Here is a 19,977-nt window from a genome sequence, read left to right as displayed (position 1 = left end):
ACACCTGCAGTATCGCTGTGTCCCTCCCTGTTAGCCACAAGATCTTGACACGTGTCTTTCCCCAGGCTGCGGGAGTGAAGCAGAGAGAGGCACCCACACCCAGGGAGTACTCACTGAGAGGCTTCAGGATGCTGCTACTGGACTCATCCGCGTTCTCCACGTCGGACTTGTCAGAGTAGTTCTCAGAGATTCTCTCCTTTTCCTTCTTTTCTCTGTGCCCTGCCTTTCTCTTGTGACGTCTCCTTCTCCTGTAGCTCTTTGGCACATGGACCCCGATGTAGATGGTGTGGTGGCCTGAGGAAGGTACACAAATCACCAGTCATTTCAAATCACAGTCTCCGCTGCACAGAAACTGCACAAGACCCACAGGTCAGAAAAAAATGTCTATGAATTCAACACTACCATTCCACATTTGACAAATAAACTGGAAAAATAAAATCTCCTCCCAATTTTCATTGCGCTCGACTGTAACGCTACCTGTTGGTTGGCACTAGGATTCAGTGAGGGTGTACTCTAATTCTATCCAGAGAGACTCTTTGTTTAGGAATGTCAAAGAATACTGAACCGGAAATCAGGAATCCTTGATTCTGGTCATACCTCTGCCATCAATGAGCTATTTGACCTTGAGCCTGTCCCTTAGCCATTCCAGGCCTCAATCTCATCATTTATATAAAGAGAGGCTTAAATTGGGTAATCCCTAGAGGCCCTTCCAGTGCTAACCTTCCTGGAATCTGTGAACACAGTGATGAAAAAGGAGCTCTTGGAACTGTAGGGGGGGCGGTAGGGGGGAGATCTAACTCAAAGGTCAAGAGGTCATTCTGCAGGGTATAAGGTTTTATATTAAAACTTTTTTTACCCAATCAGCAGAATAGAGACTTAGAACTGGGACAAACTAAGAAAAAATAAGTCATATTTGGAGAGAAAATTTTAGAAATACTCAAATGTTCACACTAGGAAACAGCTAAAATGAATGTCAGCTACAGTGCCATTCTCATTTTTCTTTTTTCGTTTGCAAAAGTTTCTAAAAACTGGTTGTTGCAGTGATAAAAATAAACCCAGCCCAGTAAAGATTGCCTTGAAGAGAAGGGCATGAGGAAAAAAGATTGTGAAATGCTTTTAGTTCTCTAGATGGAAGGAGCTGCAAAACTGACAAGTGGTATTATTTTTACAAAATCTGATAAGACAGAAAAAAAAAAGGAACTCAAAGTTCTACATTTTTTTTTTTAACTGGAAAACTTTTACTTTCACTTTATATACAGTCTAACTTCTGAATGCGGGAACCACCATTTCGGAAGTAATGTGAAAACTTCTCTTTTTTTTTGAATTGCAAATAGGAATTGCAAAAAAGATGAGATAATCTACGGATTTCCTTTCGCATTCTGGCATTATTCCTTGATGATCACTTTACAGTGCTGCAGACAATATCACACACCCACATGCAATACACATACATGCAAATGTCTGATGTAAATGCTGTGAATTCCTTTCCACAGTAACTCATCAGGCATTATCTAAAAACACCATAATTCACAGGGTTGTTCCCTTAAACTGGAAGGATTAAAACAATTATATCAAGAAAGAGGTTCCAACCAAGGAATGCAGAACCCTAGGTTAATGGGTAAGCATTCAAAAGAAAATATCTCATACTTGGAATGAAGTTGGAGGCATCTACATAAAACATGAAGCACCAGCCCCCAGCACACACACAGACATGCACACAAACACACAGACACACACACCAACTCAACTACTAAAAAGCACAGTGAAATTCTCCTCACAGAATGTGTGCCAATGAGAAATTTATCATGTCTAACCATTTACAAGCAAATTGTTCTCATGGGAAAGCTATATTATACTAGGAAGTAGGAAATGTCTCAGAAACAATGTGAATTAAGAAACAGTGTCAATTGTTTCCTGCTCTCCAGTTACTGAGGGAGTCCTGCAGCTTTATCTCAAGTCACACAATATATGTAAGCAAAGCCAGCCAATTTCTTCAGTAAATCAAACTCTGAAAGCTTGATTGCCTTGGTTCAAGAAATAGGAAAACATCATGAAAAAAACTAAGAGGTTGAAAAAAAAATTTTTTAACCTGTCACATTAAACATTTTCTTATTTTGTTATACAGCAGAAACTAACACACCATTGTAAAGCAATTATACTCCAATAAAGATGTTCAAAAACATATTTTCTTATTAAAAAATGGTAACCAAGCAAAAAAAAAATGTAGTGGTTAAGCTACATGAGTCAAATTGATGTTACACAGAAAGATTTTTTAATGTATTTACATAAATCTGCACAGTATATTTGATAAATCATTTAAAAGACAGTTTACATGGGCTGATAAGATTTTAAGGTAAGATTTCTGGCTATAAAGTGTTGCTGTTGTCAACCCAACAAAAGAGTTGGGACAATTCAGAAGGTGAGCTTTCAAAGCCCAGGAGAGAAATGTACCTTACCTTCAGGAACCTAACCGGAGTCGTCATCACCATAAAAATGGTGCCACTGTATTCGCATCATGATCACAGGCCTCCTCCCTGCCTTAGGAATAAGGTTCAACTTATCCCCATCTCCTCCTGCCCCTCCCTCAGATGCTCACCCAACCCCGCCGACTTTCCCACAGGTGGGGAAGTTTCAGACACGATGCTGCACCATGAAGCCCAGGTACCAACCATGAATATGGTTCCTTTTAAGACAGCCCCGGGCTTCCCTGGTGGCACAGTGGTTGAGTCTGCCTGCCGATGCAGGGGACACGGGTTCGTGCCCCGGTCCGGGAAGATCCCACGCGCCGCGGAGTGGCTGGGCCCGTGAGCCATGGCCGCTGAGCCTGCGCGTCCGGAGCCTGTGCTCCGCAACGGCAGAGGCCACAGCAGTGAGAGGCCCGTGTACCGCAAAAAAAAAAAAAAAAAAAGAAAAAAAGAAGGAGCAAAAAACAAATTTTAATAGGTAGAATTCAAAAGGAAATGGTGATTGTTTTAAATGTTATTAAAATAAAGGTTACATTCTTGCGACTCAAAATTTTGTAAAGTAAAACTACTGGAATCCACATTTGACAATGTTCACTTAGGTGTGAGTCAAAGGGCATTCAGTCCTTGATTTGGCAGTGGCCTCAGTACCATGTGTTCAAATAAATACCCCACATGCCTTTCTCTGACAGATGGTGCAAGTTCCCAAGAAACTCTAAATGTCTTGGGAATATCTCACAGTCCATCCACAGCCAGTACTACTGGGAAGAAAACGTGGCTTTCCTGGTTATCTCTGACCATCAGAAATCATCACTAGGTGATCCCTGTTTCTTCCATCCTCAGGTGCTCCACCTCAGGTGAAAGCAGAAGTCCTGCCGTGCTATCATGTCCACTTCTCCCAATTCCTAAAATATTTCTAAACTAACAGCACTGAGAGCTGCTATCATTATTTCAGGCCACCAGAGATCTTTTACAACTAGTAACTCTGTAGCCATTCATGTTAAAGAGGCTTTCACAGATACCCACTTCCCTACCAATGATGATTTAGGACTTTATAGAATTAAACCTATCAAATGAGCCAAACTAAAATTTCTGCAGTGGATGAGTGGTTAACAACATATGCCTCTCTATGCAGGATAGATCATTAGCTCCTTTAGGAAACATGGTGCTGTGTTTATATACATACAGATGATAGCAGCCATTTATGGAATTCTTACAAATATGCCAGGTTCTGGCTAGGTCTCCTACTTCTATTACCTCATGCGATCCTCACAACTGCAAGAATTAAATATTGTCATTATCCCCATTGTACAGGCAAAGAAACCAAGGTTCAGGGAAGTCAAGGATATTGTCACCAACTAACCCATAAAATCCCACAGGAGAAATATCTCTCAGGTCTCAACATCAAGAATAGTGAGTGCTTGGGCTTCCCTGGTGGCGCAGTAGTTGAGAGTCCGCCTGCCGATGCAGGGGACACGGGTTCGTGCCCCGGTCCGGGAAGTTCCCACATGCCGCGGAGCGGCTGGGCCCGTGAGCCATGGCTGCTGAGCCTGCGCGTCCGGAGCCTGTGCTCTGCAACGGGAGAGGCCACAACAGTGAGAGGCCCGCGTACCGCAAAAAAAAAAAAAAAAAAGAATAGTGAGTGCTTTATTACTGCTTTGGTGGTGCTTTGTTTGTTTTTAGGGTTGTTTTTTTGTAACGTACACTATATTTACACTACCTTATAATTGACTGTGTTTCCTGCCTCATGTTGACTGCTAGAAATAGAAGAGACAAATCTCGGGCCAACCAGTAGTAGGTAGACAGAGTTTCATGAGGTGAATTTTAAACATGAACCTTGCTATTCCAAGTTTTTACCTGTTATTTTCCCTTCACATGAAACCTTTTTGGAATAAAGCAGTATGTAAATATTTTTTAAGACCTGAGATGTCAGTACTGGGGGTAGAAGCTGGGGATGGCTGGGGGTGGCTGTGAGGGAAGGTAGATTTCTAGGCAGAGATTCTACTTGTCCTCTGGTGATCCTTTAGCTACAGCTAAATCTATAGGCCTAAATCTCTGCCCAGAAATCTACCTTCCCTCACAGCCACCCCCAGCCTCCTACAGAACTTCTCTAATACTGAGGGATGTTCCCAATTTGATTTTTATCCACATTGTTGCTCTTTATATAATCAATGGAATTTCTGTTCTCTCCAGTTCAAAGCAAAGATTCCACGACACTTGGCACTTTACATCATTCTTTCAGAACTAATCAGCAATATTCCCCAAATATAAATTAAATACTGCCTTCTTTGGCTTATCTAAAGTAACCTGGTCTTATAAAAAGAAACGAAATTGAGTTATTTGTAGTGAGGTGGATGGATCTAGAGTCTGTCATACAGAGTGAAGTAAAAAAGAAAAACAAATACCGTACGCTGATACATATATATGGAATCTAAAAAAAAAAATGGTCATGAAATAAAGACACAGACCTACTAGAGAACAGACTTGAGGACACGGGGAGGGGGAAGGGTAAGCTGGGACAAAGTGAGAGACTGGCATGGACATATATACACTACCAAACATAAAACAGACAGCTAGTGGGAAGCAGCCGCATAGCACAGGGAGATCAGCTCGCATAGCACAGGGAGATCAGCTCGCATAGCACAGGGAGATCAGCTCGGTGCTTTGTGACCACCTAGAGGGGTAGGATAGGGAGGGTGGGAGGGAGGGAGACACAAGAGGGAAGAGATATGAGGATATGTGTATATGTATAGCTGATTCACTTTGTTGTAAAGCAGAAACTAACACACCATTGTAAAGCAATTATACTCCAATAAAGATGTTAAAAAAAAGAGAAGAAGAAAAAATAATAATAATTTTAAAAATAAAGTAACCTGGTCTTATGCCAAGATGCCTTAAACATGTTGTAGCTATTGCCAAGGGGGATATAGGGGAGGGAGGCAAATTTAAGAGATATGTATTATTTCTTTTTAATTATGAAAAGAACACTGTTGGAAGAGGAGGCAAAGACCCTGGATGAGTGATAGATTATTAAAAAGATGTTGTGAAGACTTTACTTCTTGGACCAAAATGAATCGTGAAGGTTTTTTAGAAGTACATGCATAAGAAACCTTAAACAGAATCACAGTGTCAAGTCCAGATGCCACAGACGTTGTGTGTTTGGCACTTTATATAGTAAGAAATAGATCAGTATGTCTAATCCTAAATATTTTAATAAATAACTTGCTAGTGTATTACTCACAAACCCATAAGAGTGTCCATAACCAGTTCTATTAATAAATAATCAAAGCAACACTGCTAATTTACTTGAGCATATATACCAGTTCATGAAAAGAAAACTCACTTTGAAAGGCATGATGTAATTTTGCAGTTAACAGAGGGTAAGTCAGCCCTTGGTTAGATGTTTGCATGAGGGTCCACACTTCAAACTGACACCACTACTCAGGACAATGGATGATTTTTATTTCTGTATTTTGGATAGGGGCAACTTTTCACATAGAAAAAAAATAAAAATGCATGTGTTTATTAATAGGTAATTGCATGCTACATATGTAATTTATTTATAGACCATTTTGAATGCTGATTAGTAATCTATTTTATTATTAATGCTACCAATTACACTTAGGAGCAGGCATGAAAGTAAATAAATAGTAAAAGTGATGAAAAACAGGGAAATACTTTTCTTCCCACTGAACTGCATGGGAATTTTGTTCACTGAAAGCCTCCCGGAAATCCTTAAGGCAACTTGGGGTTCCCCCAAGCAAGACTGATAAGAAATCTTAGCTTGTTACCTAGTGTTTACTAGGCACAGTACTTTTAATATTTAATATTTGATGCTGATAATCATGATGATGATAACAATCTCTAGGCAAGAACAAACAGCACGAGGAAAAGGTCTCAAACAGGAGATGAGCTTATGGTGACTTAGCTCAGTTCTCGTCCTAAAGGACAAGCTAAAGCTCAGGAAACTTATGCACCTGCCTTATAAGTGCTCATTTTTAGCAAAACAGTCCTAATCACAGTGTTTAGGTAAAGGTGAGGACCCTATGACCACACACTGAAGTTAAGTTTCCAATACAGCTTCCATTACTAATAGCTGATAACAGAAGCTAAACTAACCAGCACTGTGTGAAGTCTGAATTAGTGAGTTTTTTTTTTAAAGAAATGCAACCTTATTACACTCAGTGATCATTCATTATTTGAAGATATCTAGGCCAGAACAACCACTTGAAGGCACTACAGAAACCTACCTTGATGAATAAACAGGACTAAAAATCACCTTATCATTTATAAACTGCAGCTCCTGAAGTGCTTCACAATCTCTAAAAAGCTGCTTCTCCAAAGTAATTTTAACTTTGCTCTAGCAAAACCTCTTTTATCTTCATATCTGTAGATATAAACTACCTATATTTATACCTACAGCTATACATTTATATTGAGATTTATATATATTATATTATGTTCTATTATATATATACAAAATCTCTATGTATGGAGATAGAGAGTTAGGCATTTTTATGGACAATCCGAATCCAATAGTGTCAATAAAGTGTCTTTTCCAATGTGTCTGGTGCACAAAGGTAAGTGTTGTTCTTATATCTCCCTCCTATTTCCAAAGGGGAAGAAACAAAGTACTATTTCTCCTCCTTCCCACACCCGTTGAGCCCAGATAATAACTTGTGAACCCTCTCTGTTCTCCAGCTAAGGCACTCCGGAACACTCACTCTGCACAGGACAAAATAGCCAACTTTAGATCAAGTCTAACTCGTCCCTCAGCTGTTTTTTAGTCATTATGCAGAGCTTAACTGTGCAGCAGAGGCAATACCTTCCATAACCTCAATCTTCCCTCACCCGGCCCAGGAACAAATGCCGTGACATTTCCACCCTGCTCTGGGAGGGTCTACCCCAGAGCTTTCATGCTGTGAGTGCCAACCTCCAGGGCTCAGGTCTGTTGTCCTTTTACTTGACAGCACAGAGGAGAGTGGAGCCAAAAGGCCCGGGAAGGCCAGAGCCAGGCAGGGGAGGGCTAAGAGCGAAGAGGAGCCACCCAATAGGAAGAGATGAACCCTTGACTCATCCTGACATCCCAGAACCCCGAAAGAGCTGGAGCATTTTAATGTGCAGTACACATGCAGTCAGACAAAATCCACCTGTGAGCCAAACACAGAGAACTGACAGTTTCCATTATCTCTCTTGTGGTCACCATTTGCACAACTGAATGGCAAGTGGGACTGGAAGAGAGAAAACAATGGCTAATCCAATGGTCATTGATAACCGGATTTGCAATTGCAGCCAGAGAGGCAGCTCAGACAGACACATAAATGCGCACATTCACACTCTCATTCTAACCGCATTGTTCATCTCTGACTCTATTCTGGCTTCCCTTTTAGCACTGGCCTAAGCCCTGGCTGGGCAATAGGAAGAGTGGTCTTTAGTCGCTATAGACAGATAATCCACCGTATAGTCAATGCACTCACGGCTAACCAGGTATCACTAATATTAGTTCACATAATTCCTTCCTCTCACATACCTGTATATAGGTAAATGAGATGTGGATAATGCCATGGGGCTAGAACAATGACCAAGAACTAGGGAAAGTGCTTCGAGAGACTTAAACGAGCCTAGTTAAGCCCAATCCCAGAATCTTCATGACTATGGTTTTCCACATGCACCCAGAAAAGAGGACAACATTCACTGACACTGTAGCTCATAATCATACTTTTAGAGTTGAAATGACCTTAAAGATCACCTGATTAAACCTCTTCATGTACCAATGAACCAACTAAAGCCAAAAAATTAATGACATAGAGGCCGGGACTCTTGGTGCTCCTGGTTATATAAGGTTTCCTTTCCTACTTTCCTACTACCATGGTACCAGTCCCCCACACTACCCCCCATTTTCCATTGTCTGCAAAATACAGCCAAGGAGGGAAAGGGTCATCGATTAGGCCTTTCAAGTTAGCAACTACCTAGAAGACAAAAAGGGCTCAGGAATTCTTGAAAATGTTTCTGTCTTATAACCAGAGAATGACAAATTTAAATCTACAACCCTTATACCATAAACGGCCCCAGAACATGAAGACGTTCTGGCTCTGACATCTGTCCTCCCACGAGCATCTGCGGTCATGCAAACAATGAGGCCAGCCAGGCTTCTGTCTTCTTTCTCTCTCACCTTTTCATAAGCTCTCCCAACACCTTTTATTCTTCTCCAGTTAGTTCTTTCTACCCCCTATTCTTCCAAGCGCTTCTTTAAGCTCTCATCCATCTCCTTTTCTAAATTCCTTTCCCGCTCCAGAGGAACCAGACTTCAAGCACACCTTTTTGGAATGAGCACTGCCCTGGGAAAGTCAAGAAGCTTGCGTGCTTGTCCTAGTTATGCCCAATTACTATCAGCGTTACTGCAAGCAAATCACTTTACCTTCTCCAAGGCTCACCTCTCCATGTGTAAGGTGAGAACATTGAGCTACATTTTCTCTAAAATCCTTTCTAGCTCTAAAAATTCTATAAGAATCCTAAGTATTCAAATTGGTTAAGTGTAATGGAGCACACAGTTTTGAAAGGCCAAAAGTTTTCTACTATTTCTCCAGGTCCCTTCGCCACTTCTTATGAAGATAGCTTTCTCTTTGCACACTCTTCAGTCTACTCCGATTTGACTCTTTCCTAACCATGCCACCCAGATTGCTAACAAAAGCCACCAAGCCCTTTTTTCTGCCAAAGCCACTGGTTACTTTTGGCTCCTCATCTACTTGACTCCAGGCAGCACACTCAGCACTGTCGGTCACTGGCTCCTTGCTGAAAATGCTCTTCTCTTGGCCTCAGACACACCCTTTTCTTGGTTACCCTCCAGCTTCTATGATTGCCCCTTCTCAGTCTCCAAAGGTTGGCAGAGCAGAGCCCAACCCAGTCCTCTTCTCACTCTATTCTCTCCCCTTGGTAATGTCATCCATTCCTATGGCTTGAAATGCTAGCTATCTCCCTGGGATTCCAAAACTTACATCTCCATCCCTGCCCTTTCTTTTTAGCTCCAGTTGTGTAGCCAAGTGCCTGCTTTAGAGTTCTACTTGGATGTCTCACAGGGCTCTCAGACTCAAAAAGCTGAATGCCTGCCATCCTCCACTACTATTCCTCCAGTGTTCCCCATTGTACAAATGGCACATAAGTCTCCCAAATTGCTCATAGCACAAATCCAGAAGCAATCACCCCCACCCACCCATCTGTCCATCAGCAAGTCCTGGCAATTCAACCCATCTTTTTGTCCCTCTACTCTAACCCAATATCATCTCTCAGCTGAATCTTAGCAACAGTGTCTCCACCTTTATCTTTGCCCTGTTGGGATGCTCTCTCCACCCATGAGCCAAAGAGGTCTTTTTTAAAATGCAAATTTTGTCTTGTCACTTCCCTGCTTACAACCCTCTGCAGTGGCTCCCCAGTGCACCCTCAATAAAATCCTAAATCTTTAGCATAGTATAAAAGGCCATGAATTATCTGGGTTCCATCCGCTTCAGGCCACTCTCTCCCTATTCATGTAGTCTAGCCACATGGGCTTTATTTTCACTTCTCAAACAGGCCTACCTCTTTCTCACCACTGGGCCTTCACACACCCTGCCTGGGAGGCTTCCCTTATTCCTGACCTAGCTAACCCTCTTCACCCTTTAGGCCTCAACTTAATGTCACTCTATGGGAGATACATACCTTGGTTTCCCACGTAAACTCACCCACCTACATGATACACTCTCTAAATTATCACATCAAACAACCTTGTGTCCTTAGTTAATGACTGGTTTATTTGACCGCACATTAATTATGTCCCTAATTGGAATATATTATCACTTTCAATGATACATATGAGCCTAAAAATGCAACATATTAGAGCTTATATATCTGCAACTGTTGGTTACCATTTTGATAAGCTTAAAGAAAAAGTTAATAAAAGCACTGTCCATCAGAGTTCATAAGAAGAGTTAACATAGATATTAGTCAACTAATTTGTTAATCACCAGATATCAGCTTTAGTCTGAAAGCATTCTGCAGTCACAGCAAGCACTGGTGAGAAAGTGTTAAGCACCAAGATAAATCACCTGCAAGGCATATAACCAAGGAAGATAACATCTTAAATTTACAGGGTTCATTCCGGGGATTTCAAATTAGTTTACTTATATCCCTAGCAAAACTAGGAGATAAGGAAGCACCAATGCTGTTTCTTTGTATGAAAAACTGAGATTCAGATATTAAGTAATTCGTCAATGGCTTACTGCAAATATCAAAGTATTTTTCTGGTGTTAGCCAAGAATCCTTAGAGCATCTCCAGCAGGTGGATAAGAAGATAGGTTATTAACTGCACTCTTTACAAAGGAAACCTAACCACACAAACATGATTGGCCTCATGTTACCCAGTAAGGCGGGGCAGAGCCAAGAACAGAAATAGGTCCTGAGACTCCTGGTTCCCCACCATGTTCTTTAACTCACAGCAGACTGAATAAAAGTATCTCAACCCAGATACCGACTGAATTTGCCAAATACCTATATCCATTGGATTTGACTGTGAGCTTTCATTTAACATCCAAGACATTGTCTTTATTTTTCAACAGGGAGAGAATCCTGTTGAAAATTTAATAATCAACTGGAGAGTAGGGTGGTGATTTAACTAATCCATAAATGTGAGATTCTGGCCCTCTAAAGCTGATATGTTGGCCAGTTTTACTAAAATTCAAACACTCGTTTTTATTTCCAGAAGTTTTGGCCTTGTAAAAGTTATTGAGTATCCCACCATGAAAAGAGTTGGTAAAGTCACGTCCGGAGAGGTTTAAGTAAAGTCTGTTCTCCTTTCAAAGTCAACACAGTATCAAGAAAGGTGAACATGCTGGATATAGCACTTAGGATAGCTGCCTTGTAATTCTAACTCTATAGAAAGGTAAAAACAATTAACCAGATTTAAAAGCTTTTGCAGCTATTCAGGGAAGGGAGTTATTTAAGTCGCCTCTACTGCTGATTCAATGGATGTCACTCACCACCCTCCCTCCCTTCACCTTCATGCCACCTGGCAATCAGCAGCTTCAGAGGTACAATATTTGGAACCTCCTGTGAACTCCTGCCATGGCAGGCTCTCACCTCAGTCCCCTAAATGCTATCAGCCAAAAAAGTAAAACAAAACAAAACAAAACAAATCCAAATCCCACCGGTATGCTCACCGGAGCAATGGGAGAGCCTCAACTGAGCTTTATTCAGTTTTATTCCATTCTTACTCTACTGTCCCTCATCAGTCCCAATTTTCAATTCCCCCAGTGACTCTGAATCTTGTAATGATAAAAATGGAGAAATACTTAGCTCAGGTTTGAATACTTAGTATTATTTCTATACTATTGAATAATCTCATTGAATTGGCACCTAAATTACATAACAGCCAGTAGGGGACAGAATTACCCTAGCCTATGCTGCAGAGCAAGGAAGGGAAAAAAAGAAAAAATATATATATACATATTTATACATATTACATATATAATAGACCCTTGAATCTTCCTCATTGGTAGGAAAATATCATACACTTAAATCTGTTTTCCAGAAAAAGTAACTTTGCAGGCTTTATTAGACAGTGGGCATGCATTTGTAATTTACCCTGTATGCAATTATAGTTAGTGTGTCTCTTCTTGGAAAACGAGACAGTTCCACAGACTAGGGGTAATGTCTATCGGAGCAGTCTAACCATGGAAATCAGATCTCACACCCAGAGCTTAAAGGGAATCAGAATGAGTCCAAAGAGAAATAAACAGCAGGCCTCAGGAAATTTCTCTTGACCTTTCTAGCTTTCCTTTTCCAATAGAAGAAGCAGTAGGTAAGCGTGGTTGTTAGGAAGGCAAGAGATAGATGCCTTGCTAAGATGAATTAAGCAAATAGCAAACATCATTTCGGTCAGTTCGAATTTTTTGGAATGATAATCATCATAGAAAATTATTGGTGAGGGGGATTCCCTGGTGGTCCAGTGGTTAGGACTCTGTGCTTTCACTGTTGTGGGCCCAGGTTCAAACCCTGGTCAGGGAACTAATATCCCACAAGCCACAATGTGCCAAAAAAAAAAAAAAATTATTGGTGAGACTGTATCAATCAGAAAGCAAAAGGACAGACAGACAGTGGTATAGTATAAAGCACTCCTATGCCTAATGCCAGGTACAGCAGCAACATTATTTCTGGTAATTATTGAAACAGTTCTACGGTGAATGACATGTTCTATTATTCTCATTTTACAGAACTGAGAAATTCAAAATCCAAACTCTAAGTTTCGTGCTTCATTTATGCAATGCTTCAGCAATACAGCAAGTTTTAAACTTTTATTCCCAAACCAATGCTTAGCCACTCTGCTTTAATAACACATGAATAATACAAATGATAGAGACTCCCAAAAATAAATATGAAATAATATGTCTCAAAAATATGAGCAGATACAAAGCTTTGAAAAAGAAACTCAACTATAGACAAAATGTGCTCCAAGTGTATTATTTCAGAATTTCTGAATCCTTGTAAAACACAACTCAAGTACCAAGTTCAATTTTGCATGCCTCTTGCCATAAAAGAATGTAGTCACCTAGGACAGAAAGTGGCTTCCAGAGGGCTTTAGCCCGTACTACACTACCAGGGAATTCTCTACAATTGGAAAACTCTGGGAAGGGATGTCTGACTCCAGTTTCAAAAACCCATGGAATTATCATCCAAGAAACCTATATACAAATATTTAACATCACTGACACAGCAGGAGGTGTCAGAGAGCTAAGTATTGCCTGCTTTAGGCCCTCTGGCGGGCTTTCAGCTGGGGCCACAAGGAGAAAGCAGCAGGACACTGGGAAAGGTCTGCGTGGGCTCAACCTGCTCTGGGAACCCAAGCATCAACCCTTAAACACCTCACCGCATTTCCTTCAAGCTCTCCAACGTGTGGATACATTGTTTCTTTCAAGAAGGCTTTTCCTTCAGCAATATTTGCCCAAGTATTTCCTCTGTACACACTGTTTCGGAGCAATTAGAGTGAACAGGAGAGAGGAGGTCAGCAAAATGCAACCGGACACTTACATCCTGCGCTCAGAATAGCGCCAGCTTGGACTCAGCCCCTCCCTTCCCAGCTGATAGGTTTTCATTCACTCCTTCTCGGCAATTACGTTTTTGACCATTGTAATTATTAACAAATGTCCACCAGGCCCCACTTTTTCTTTAGACTACTACCTCCTCCAATACACATAAATACATCATCACAATATCCTCTAGTGAAAAATAGGTTTAAGTCATTATGATTTCATGTCTGTAAAATGTTGAGATCCTGACCTCCAAAAATACAAAAGCCACCATTTCATCATTTTAGTCTCTCTCCTCAAAATACAGAGCAGAGAAAGGAAGAAGAGTAAGGTGGAGGTGTTCTAGGGGCTTCTTTTTCTTATCAGTATAAATGATATAAATATATCAATGATCTTTGCAAAATCAAATGGGATTAATAGCAAACATAGGATCATTAGAGACTATATCATCTCATTTGACTAAGAGAAGTAAGAGAACCAAATTTCCAACTAAAAAAATTTAAACAAAGATTTTAGAGGACTATATAAAGTAATTCTATATATGCTTCATTTAGTTTATTTACACATTCATTTATTCATTCTTTCCTTTAACAAAATATTTAGTGAATGTCTACTTTGTTCCAGACTCTGTCCAACTTTTTTACTTTTATTTCCCTAAAAATAACCTTCCTGTAAATTCCATGCATTTTCAACCATACTCTCTCTCTTAATATCCATCAGTAGACATGAGAATTTGTAGAATTATTCTTCCATTTGGACAGATGGGAGCACACTTCCTTTTGGACTTGGTTTTCAATGGAAGAGGAAAACCACCACAATATATCATAATGGCATTTAGAGTACCGATCAAACTTCAGAAATGCAGACCCATTTCAGCCAATATTGTCTTGCTGTACTTCATGCTTCCTGAGTTGCTGGGTAGGCTTGATGTTAAGAAAAGGCCCCTCCTCGTGAAGTCAGAGTTGCCAACGCTTGCCGGGGAGTTACCTAGCCTTGCAGAGCCAAGGCCTTATCTCAAGGATAAGGTGGAGTTTGCTCTTTTTCCCCTATTGCAAAATATGAGAATATTAAGTAATCTGTTTATATCATACAGATCCAAAATCCTGGCTGACTTTAATGGATAAAATATCCATAGAATTTCTTCCTCTAGAAAAAGCTACCTGGGATCTTTCTTCCTATCTCAACCCCGGTTCACCCAACAAAGTTTGCCAATTTCCATTAAGTGTGTTTGAAATGAAAAATCAGTCTTGTTCCGCATAGTGGGCATTTCTGGGTCACTCTGGTAATGTCAATTTGTCATCTATAGACCAATTCTGTGGAAACGTCTGGGCGGGAGCCTTTCTGAACAGAAACAAATATGATATCTGAAATGTTACAAATTTTAAATGAGTTTATCCACAGTAACCACTCTATGCCAAAAATGTTAGCTTTACAAAACACAGTAACCACTGAAGGAACAGACATACAAGCCACTCTTTATTTTAAAGATTAAATACGACGCTTGGTTTCCTTTCTCAAGAGTATCTTTTTAAACGATTAACACAAATGCACATGAGGCAAATTATGTGAAAAGGAGCTTTAGGTCTTTAAATATATATCTCACATAGACAAATTCATTATTTAAACAGAAGATGACTCCTCTTCTGACTCACTCTATTCTTAGTGAGTTTTGCAGCTGATGGTTTTCTATTGAGTTTTTAGAATGTGGATTAAGTGTCACACCACCCACTGAGAGTAGAGTTGAACCAGGTGAACTGAGGGTATGGTTGGAAATCTCAGCCTGTCTCCCCTGCTCAGAGCTACAGCATTAGAAAGAACTACCAGGGAGCATCTGACTCTTCTTGCCTTCAGGCTGAGCTGAATCCAGTCACCCCAAACTGAGCGACCTTAAGAAGAATTTTAAAAGCATAAACATTTCAGAGTAACTAGAGTTACTGGAAGTCACCCTAATAATCATTTAATGGAGTGCATCTTATTTGTGCAAATTACTTTAAGAAACAGTTTTATCTTAAGTTCACTTTTGCCAAGTGTGCTGCAATATACTTCAACCATGTTTATCCAAGAAGCAAGACAAATAAATACTTGGATAAAAGGAAACACATTTGATCACAGAAATGTTAGGTGTTCCAGCTCCTTCTTCTTCACCACACACATGCTTAAGGAAGGAAGCCCCTCAGCTCCTTGCCCTTTGAATTTCTGATCCTTAAACCTGGAGCACTTACTTCCGCCATAAATGTACCAGAAACTCAGCTACTTCATAACAAAAATAACAGTCTGCTTTCCTTCAAGTACACTCTATGCAATTAAAAATGAGATAGACTCACATCCTTGCGGAAAACATTCCCATCAAAATCTTGATTAGAAGTCTTGACAGTCAAGTCATCTGTTTCTTCACTCTCAACCACTGGGACCATGAATAAGCCATCAAGCCCACCTCCATTTCAACTTCTTTACACTTTCACCTAGAGTTACTACAAAATTTAAGTGCTAGGTGAGAAAATGGATGAAGCCAGGTGAGAAAATGGGAGGGTCAACCGGGAGCGCACTGAATTAGAAACAACAGTTTCTAATTACTGTTTCATGACTTCTGCTATAAGGAGCCCATACTGTTGGATGTTCACCAAATAATGGCCATAAGCAACCATCCTACAGGGCCTCAGGATTCAACCACAGGCAACTAGCTAAACATGCTTTGAAAGAAATGTAATCAACCCAAGCTCCACTTGATGTGAAAGATAATCATTAAAACAGAAGTCTTACCAGAATAGGAAAATACACAAAATCCATGTGGCAAGTTGAGTCATCACAAAGACAATTTTGCAGATATTTCTACCTTTTGCCTTTTTTGTTTCTCCATAAAGAAACCCAGCTACAGATTTGTGTGCTATTCATTACAGTGTTGTCTTTTTTTTTATTAGTTTCTGCTTTATAACAAAGTGAATCAGTCATACATATACATCTGTTCCCACATCCCTTCCCTCATGCATCTCCCTCCCTCCCACCCTCCCCATACAGTGTTGTCTTAATTTTGTGCTTGAAAATCAAGGGAAAAACTTCTTAGTCAAAGCCTTAAGAAACCCATGTACAACATCCTACTGCAGTAGAGTGCTGTCAATCCTATAGACCTTACAAATTCAAGAGGTGATTTACATCTCCTGTGAACTTAGCTAGAAGGTTATTCTCAAGGAACACACACACACACAGAGTACACATCTCACCCCCAAGCTTTCTCACTGATTTTTCTACTTTAATTGTCCTGAAATTATAGGATATTTGCTCATTCCTACAATATTTCTTATATTCATATGCTATAACTTTAAGATTCTTATCTCCCCTTTGACACTGGGACAGTGACAGAGTCAGCACAATGAAGACTTAGCAGCATGGGTTACAAGAATCTTCAGACAAAAGTTTTACTATTTTGCTTTCACTAACTTGGCATTTTCCCACAGTCATGTTGTAAAAGTGCAAGGAACCCATAAAACAATATGAAAGAAAATATTGTGGTTTCCTTTTTCCTAAGAAACGTAGGCATCAAATTCTTATTAGTCAGTCTCAAGAGTATACATGTGGGAAGTGGGGAGATGGGGGGCTGGGGGAACCAATACTCCAGCACTACAGGGTCAGAAGAAACTTACCTAGGAAACATAATGGCCACACTATTCACACTATCCCAGGTGGCACAGGAGTATCACTTGCCTGGGACCTGGTGTTCAGTCTGGTTGACGAATCACTCCAGAACACACAGTACCCACCTTCTTTTTCCCAACTCCACCACCCCTCTGGTCCAAGTCTTTGGTAGGCATTAAGTAATTACCAAATGGTACCCATCAGACTGGAGTTTCCAAAATACGTATGAATCCTTTTCTCAGGTGATTTTAAAGGGCAGAATTTAGGACATGGTTCACCAGGAAGTCTTACTTAACTTTATGAGTACTGTCTAGAACCTTGATTATTTTTAAAACTGTCATTATAAATGTTGTATACCTGTCACGCCTTCACATAATTACTTTAATAAATATTAATTAAGCCCTGCCTTATGACTATCAAATAAATAGTATTATTCCCACATCATTGATAAGTCAAGAGACAAGAGAAGAAAAGGCACACTGAAAGCACCATAGCACCAGCTAAAATTTAACTCTTATTTGATTTTCAACTGGCACTGGAGAACATTAATAAAAGAGGTCCTAGAGATTTTTTAAGTAAAAAATGCTTGTCTCAGAAACTAACACACCATTGTAAAGCAATTATACTCCAATAAAGATGTTAAAAAAATAAAAGAGTAAGAGTGACAACATCAAGAAAGGGTCTACAGATATAGATATTAAAAAGATAATAATAGAATATTATAATAGACTTTTGAATATTAAAAAAATAAACTACCCAAACTCAGTACAAAAGTGTATAGATAAAGTGAATAGATAAACGTATTCATTCATTAAATAAACTGAATTTGTAATTAAAAACTTTCCCACAAAGAAAACTCAGCCCCAAGTGGCTTCCCTGTAAAAAAAAAAAAAAAAAAAAATGCTTGTCCATCTTTTCTTAACTGAGACACATCCATAAGTACCACTCTTTATCTCCTCAGCTTAGCCCCATGTTTCCTGTAGAAATGGTATCATTCTCTCTCTGCAACATCTGTTTTTCTAACCTGCAGGCTATAAGAAAGAATATTAGAAGATACTGCCAAATACATTTATATAAATCTAGCAGCTTCCTTGAATTAGTTATTGGAAGGTAGTTAATATTATCTGGCAAAATATTTATTTCTGACAGAGAGGCACAGCTAACACAGGCACCTGCTTCAAAGTAAGACCTTTTAGTTGTTGTTGTCAACCATGCGGGATAACACTGATTCAAATTCTGATGATCCACGGAAGTTCTTAGAATTACTCTGTGTTGAAGCAAAATGTGGAGATTCATGAAACTCCACAGATAGGCTTGGGTTTTTAACTTCAAAATTATAAGATACATGAAATGCATGAGTGCTATTATTTACAAAGACATATGTATATGCATATACACTTCCCCAGACCCAGCGAGCTCACCTTCTACTTCTTCTTCATCACACACATGCTTAAGGAAGGAAGCCCCTCTGTCCAGGACAGCTTCATCCTCCATCCTATAGTAATAAAAAAGAAAAAAAGAATGCTCAGACTTCTCCTGGAGTGAGCCACTGGACACAGCCCAGCTTCTGGGCAGGTGAACCTGCAAGCTGCTGTTCATGTTAACAGGGCAGAGTCCCTCTTCCTTTGGTGTCTGCTGCTGCTTCACTCCTTCAGCTCCGCTCATTGGTGCTTGAGAATATGCCGGTCCCACATAGCTTCAGTTCTAACCTTGACAGGGCACCCACAGGGACAGGTAAGAGAAAATCATCTCGATCCTTTAGGCTGGATGCTGGGGGTTCTCCCCTTTGGGATGGACCCCCAAAAAAAGATGAAAGGAAAAAAAAATACCAAGAGAGGAAGTTTGGTGTGCCTGGAGTGCTCGTGATGATCGTTTGTGGAAATCCAGCTTCAGTGCTTAGCTCTTTAAACACCCACTGCATAAAAATGTATACCCTCACACACACACACGCACACATGCACACCCACCCACGCACAGAAAGCGACAGGGAGCTAGGCTAGTGCACAGTGGAAGCCTAGCTTCCAGCCAGCCTCTTAATACCAGCACAGCCCAGTGTTCTCTGTTGAGTGGCAAGCTTTGAGTCACATGTTGGCCTTACGGAAATCTGACATCTGAGGATTATCCAGCAACCCGGCTTCGGCAACAGTCACATATATATGCCACCCATTCATTCATTTTCCACATTCTTAATCACACGTCTCTCTCTGTGTATATCTGTCCTGTTAACTCTTCCCTGAAGGGCATAAGGTTCTTCATTTCGTAGCCACATTATGCTGTCCTCCTGTCTCCTTACATAATAGGATGTCTGCAATTTCCTATGCTAAATAAGACCTCAGGATCCAACCAAGTAAGGACAGCGTTTGTACGGCCTCCAGATGCCAAACATGTCTCTGGTTTATAGAATAAGTTAAGGTTTATTTCCATATTCTGTGACTTCTTTTCATTGCATTAACTTTGATATACAGAATTCCATGAACTCTATTTATAGTGAAAGCAGAAAGAAATCCCAAATTGCTCAAATGCTGCTTGTGTCGTACCGGTCTAGAAACAAAGAACGCTCTCTGAGGACAGCTGTCCTATGTCATACCGTACATGAGCTCTACCAGAGAATGAAATGTTCACTCTGTACTCCATTCATCCAATTATATGCTCGGGTATTGAATACCGTACTGTAGGTCTGTTTTCCATACTGTCTGTATAACTTATTCTTGTGCTTCCCATATTTGTTATCATCTATGTGATATGCACTGAATTCACTTTTTCTTCCTTCCTATTTTAGGAGCATCTCACAAAGCAACCATCTGAGCTTAAAAAGTCAGAAATATGGTGTC

The 19,977-nt window shown here is 40.2% G+C and overlaps 1 protein-coding gene across 1 annotated transcript in view; it reads right to left on the bottom strand.

Moving 5' to 3' along the window:
- The window catches only part of SLC4A4 (solute carrier family 4 member 4), a 349,538-nt gene that overhangs the window by 280,253 nt on the left and 49,308 nt on the right, over positions 1 to 19,977 (bottom strand). The window contains exons 2-3 of the mRNA XM_081248819.1: positions 18,568 to 18,641; positions 115 to 294 (exon numbers count right to left, since the gene is read on the bottom strand). Of these exons, the coding sequence (XP_081104945.1) occupies positions 115 to 294; positions 18,568 to 18,640 (253 nt within the window). The 5' untranslated portion in view covers position 18,641. The remainder of the gene's footprint in view (positions 1 to 114; positions 295 to 18,567; positions 18,642 to 19,977) is intronic.

This window comes from Mesoplodon bidens (assembly GCF_964165515.1).
Source record: "Mesoplodon bidens genome assembly, chromosome: 1".
Lineage (NCBI taxonomy): Eukaryota > Metazoa > Chordata > Mammalia > Artiodactyla > Ziphiidae > Mesoplodon > Mesoplodon bidens.
This window is presented reverse-complemented; position numbering and strand designations above follow the sequence as displayed.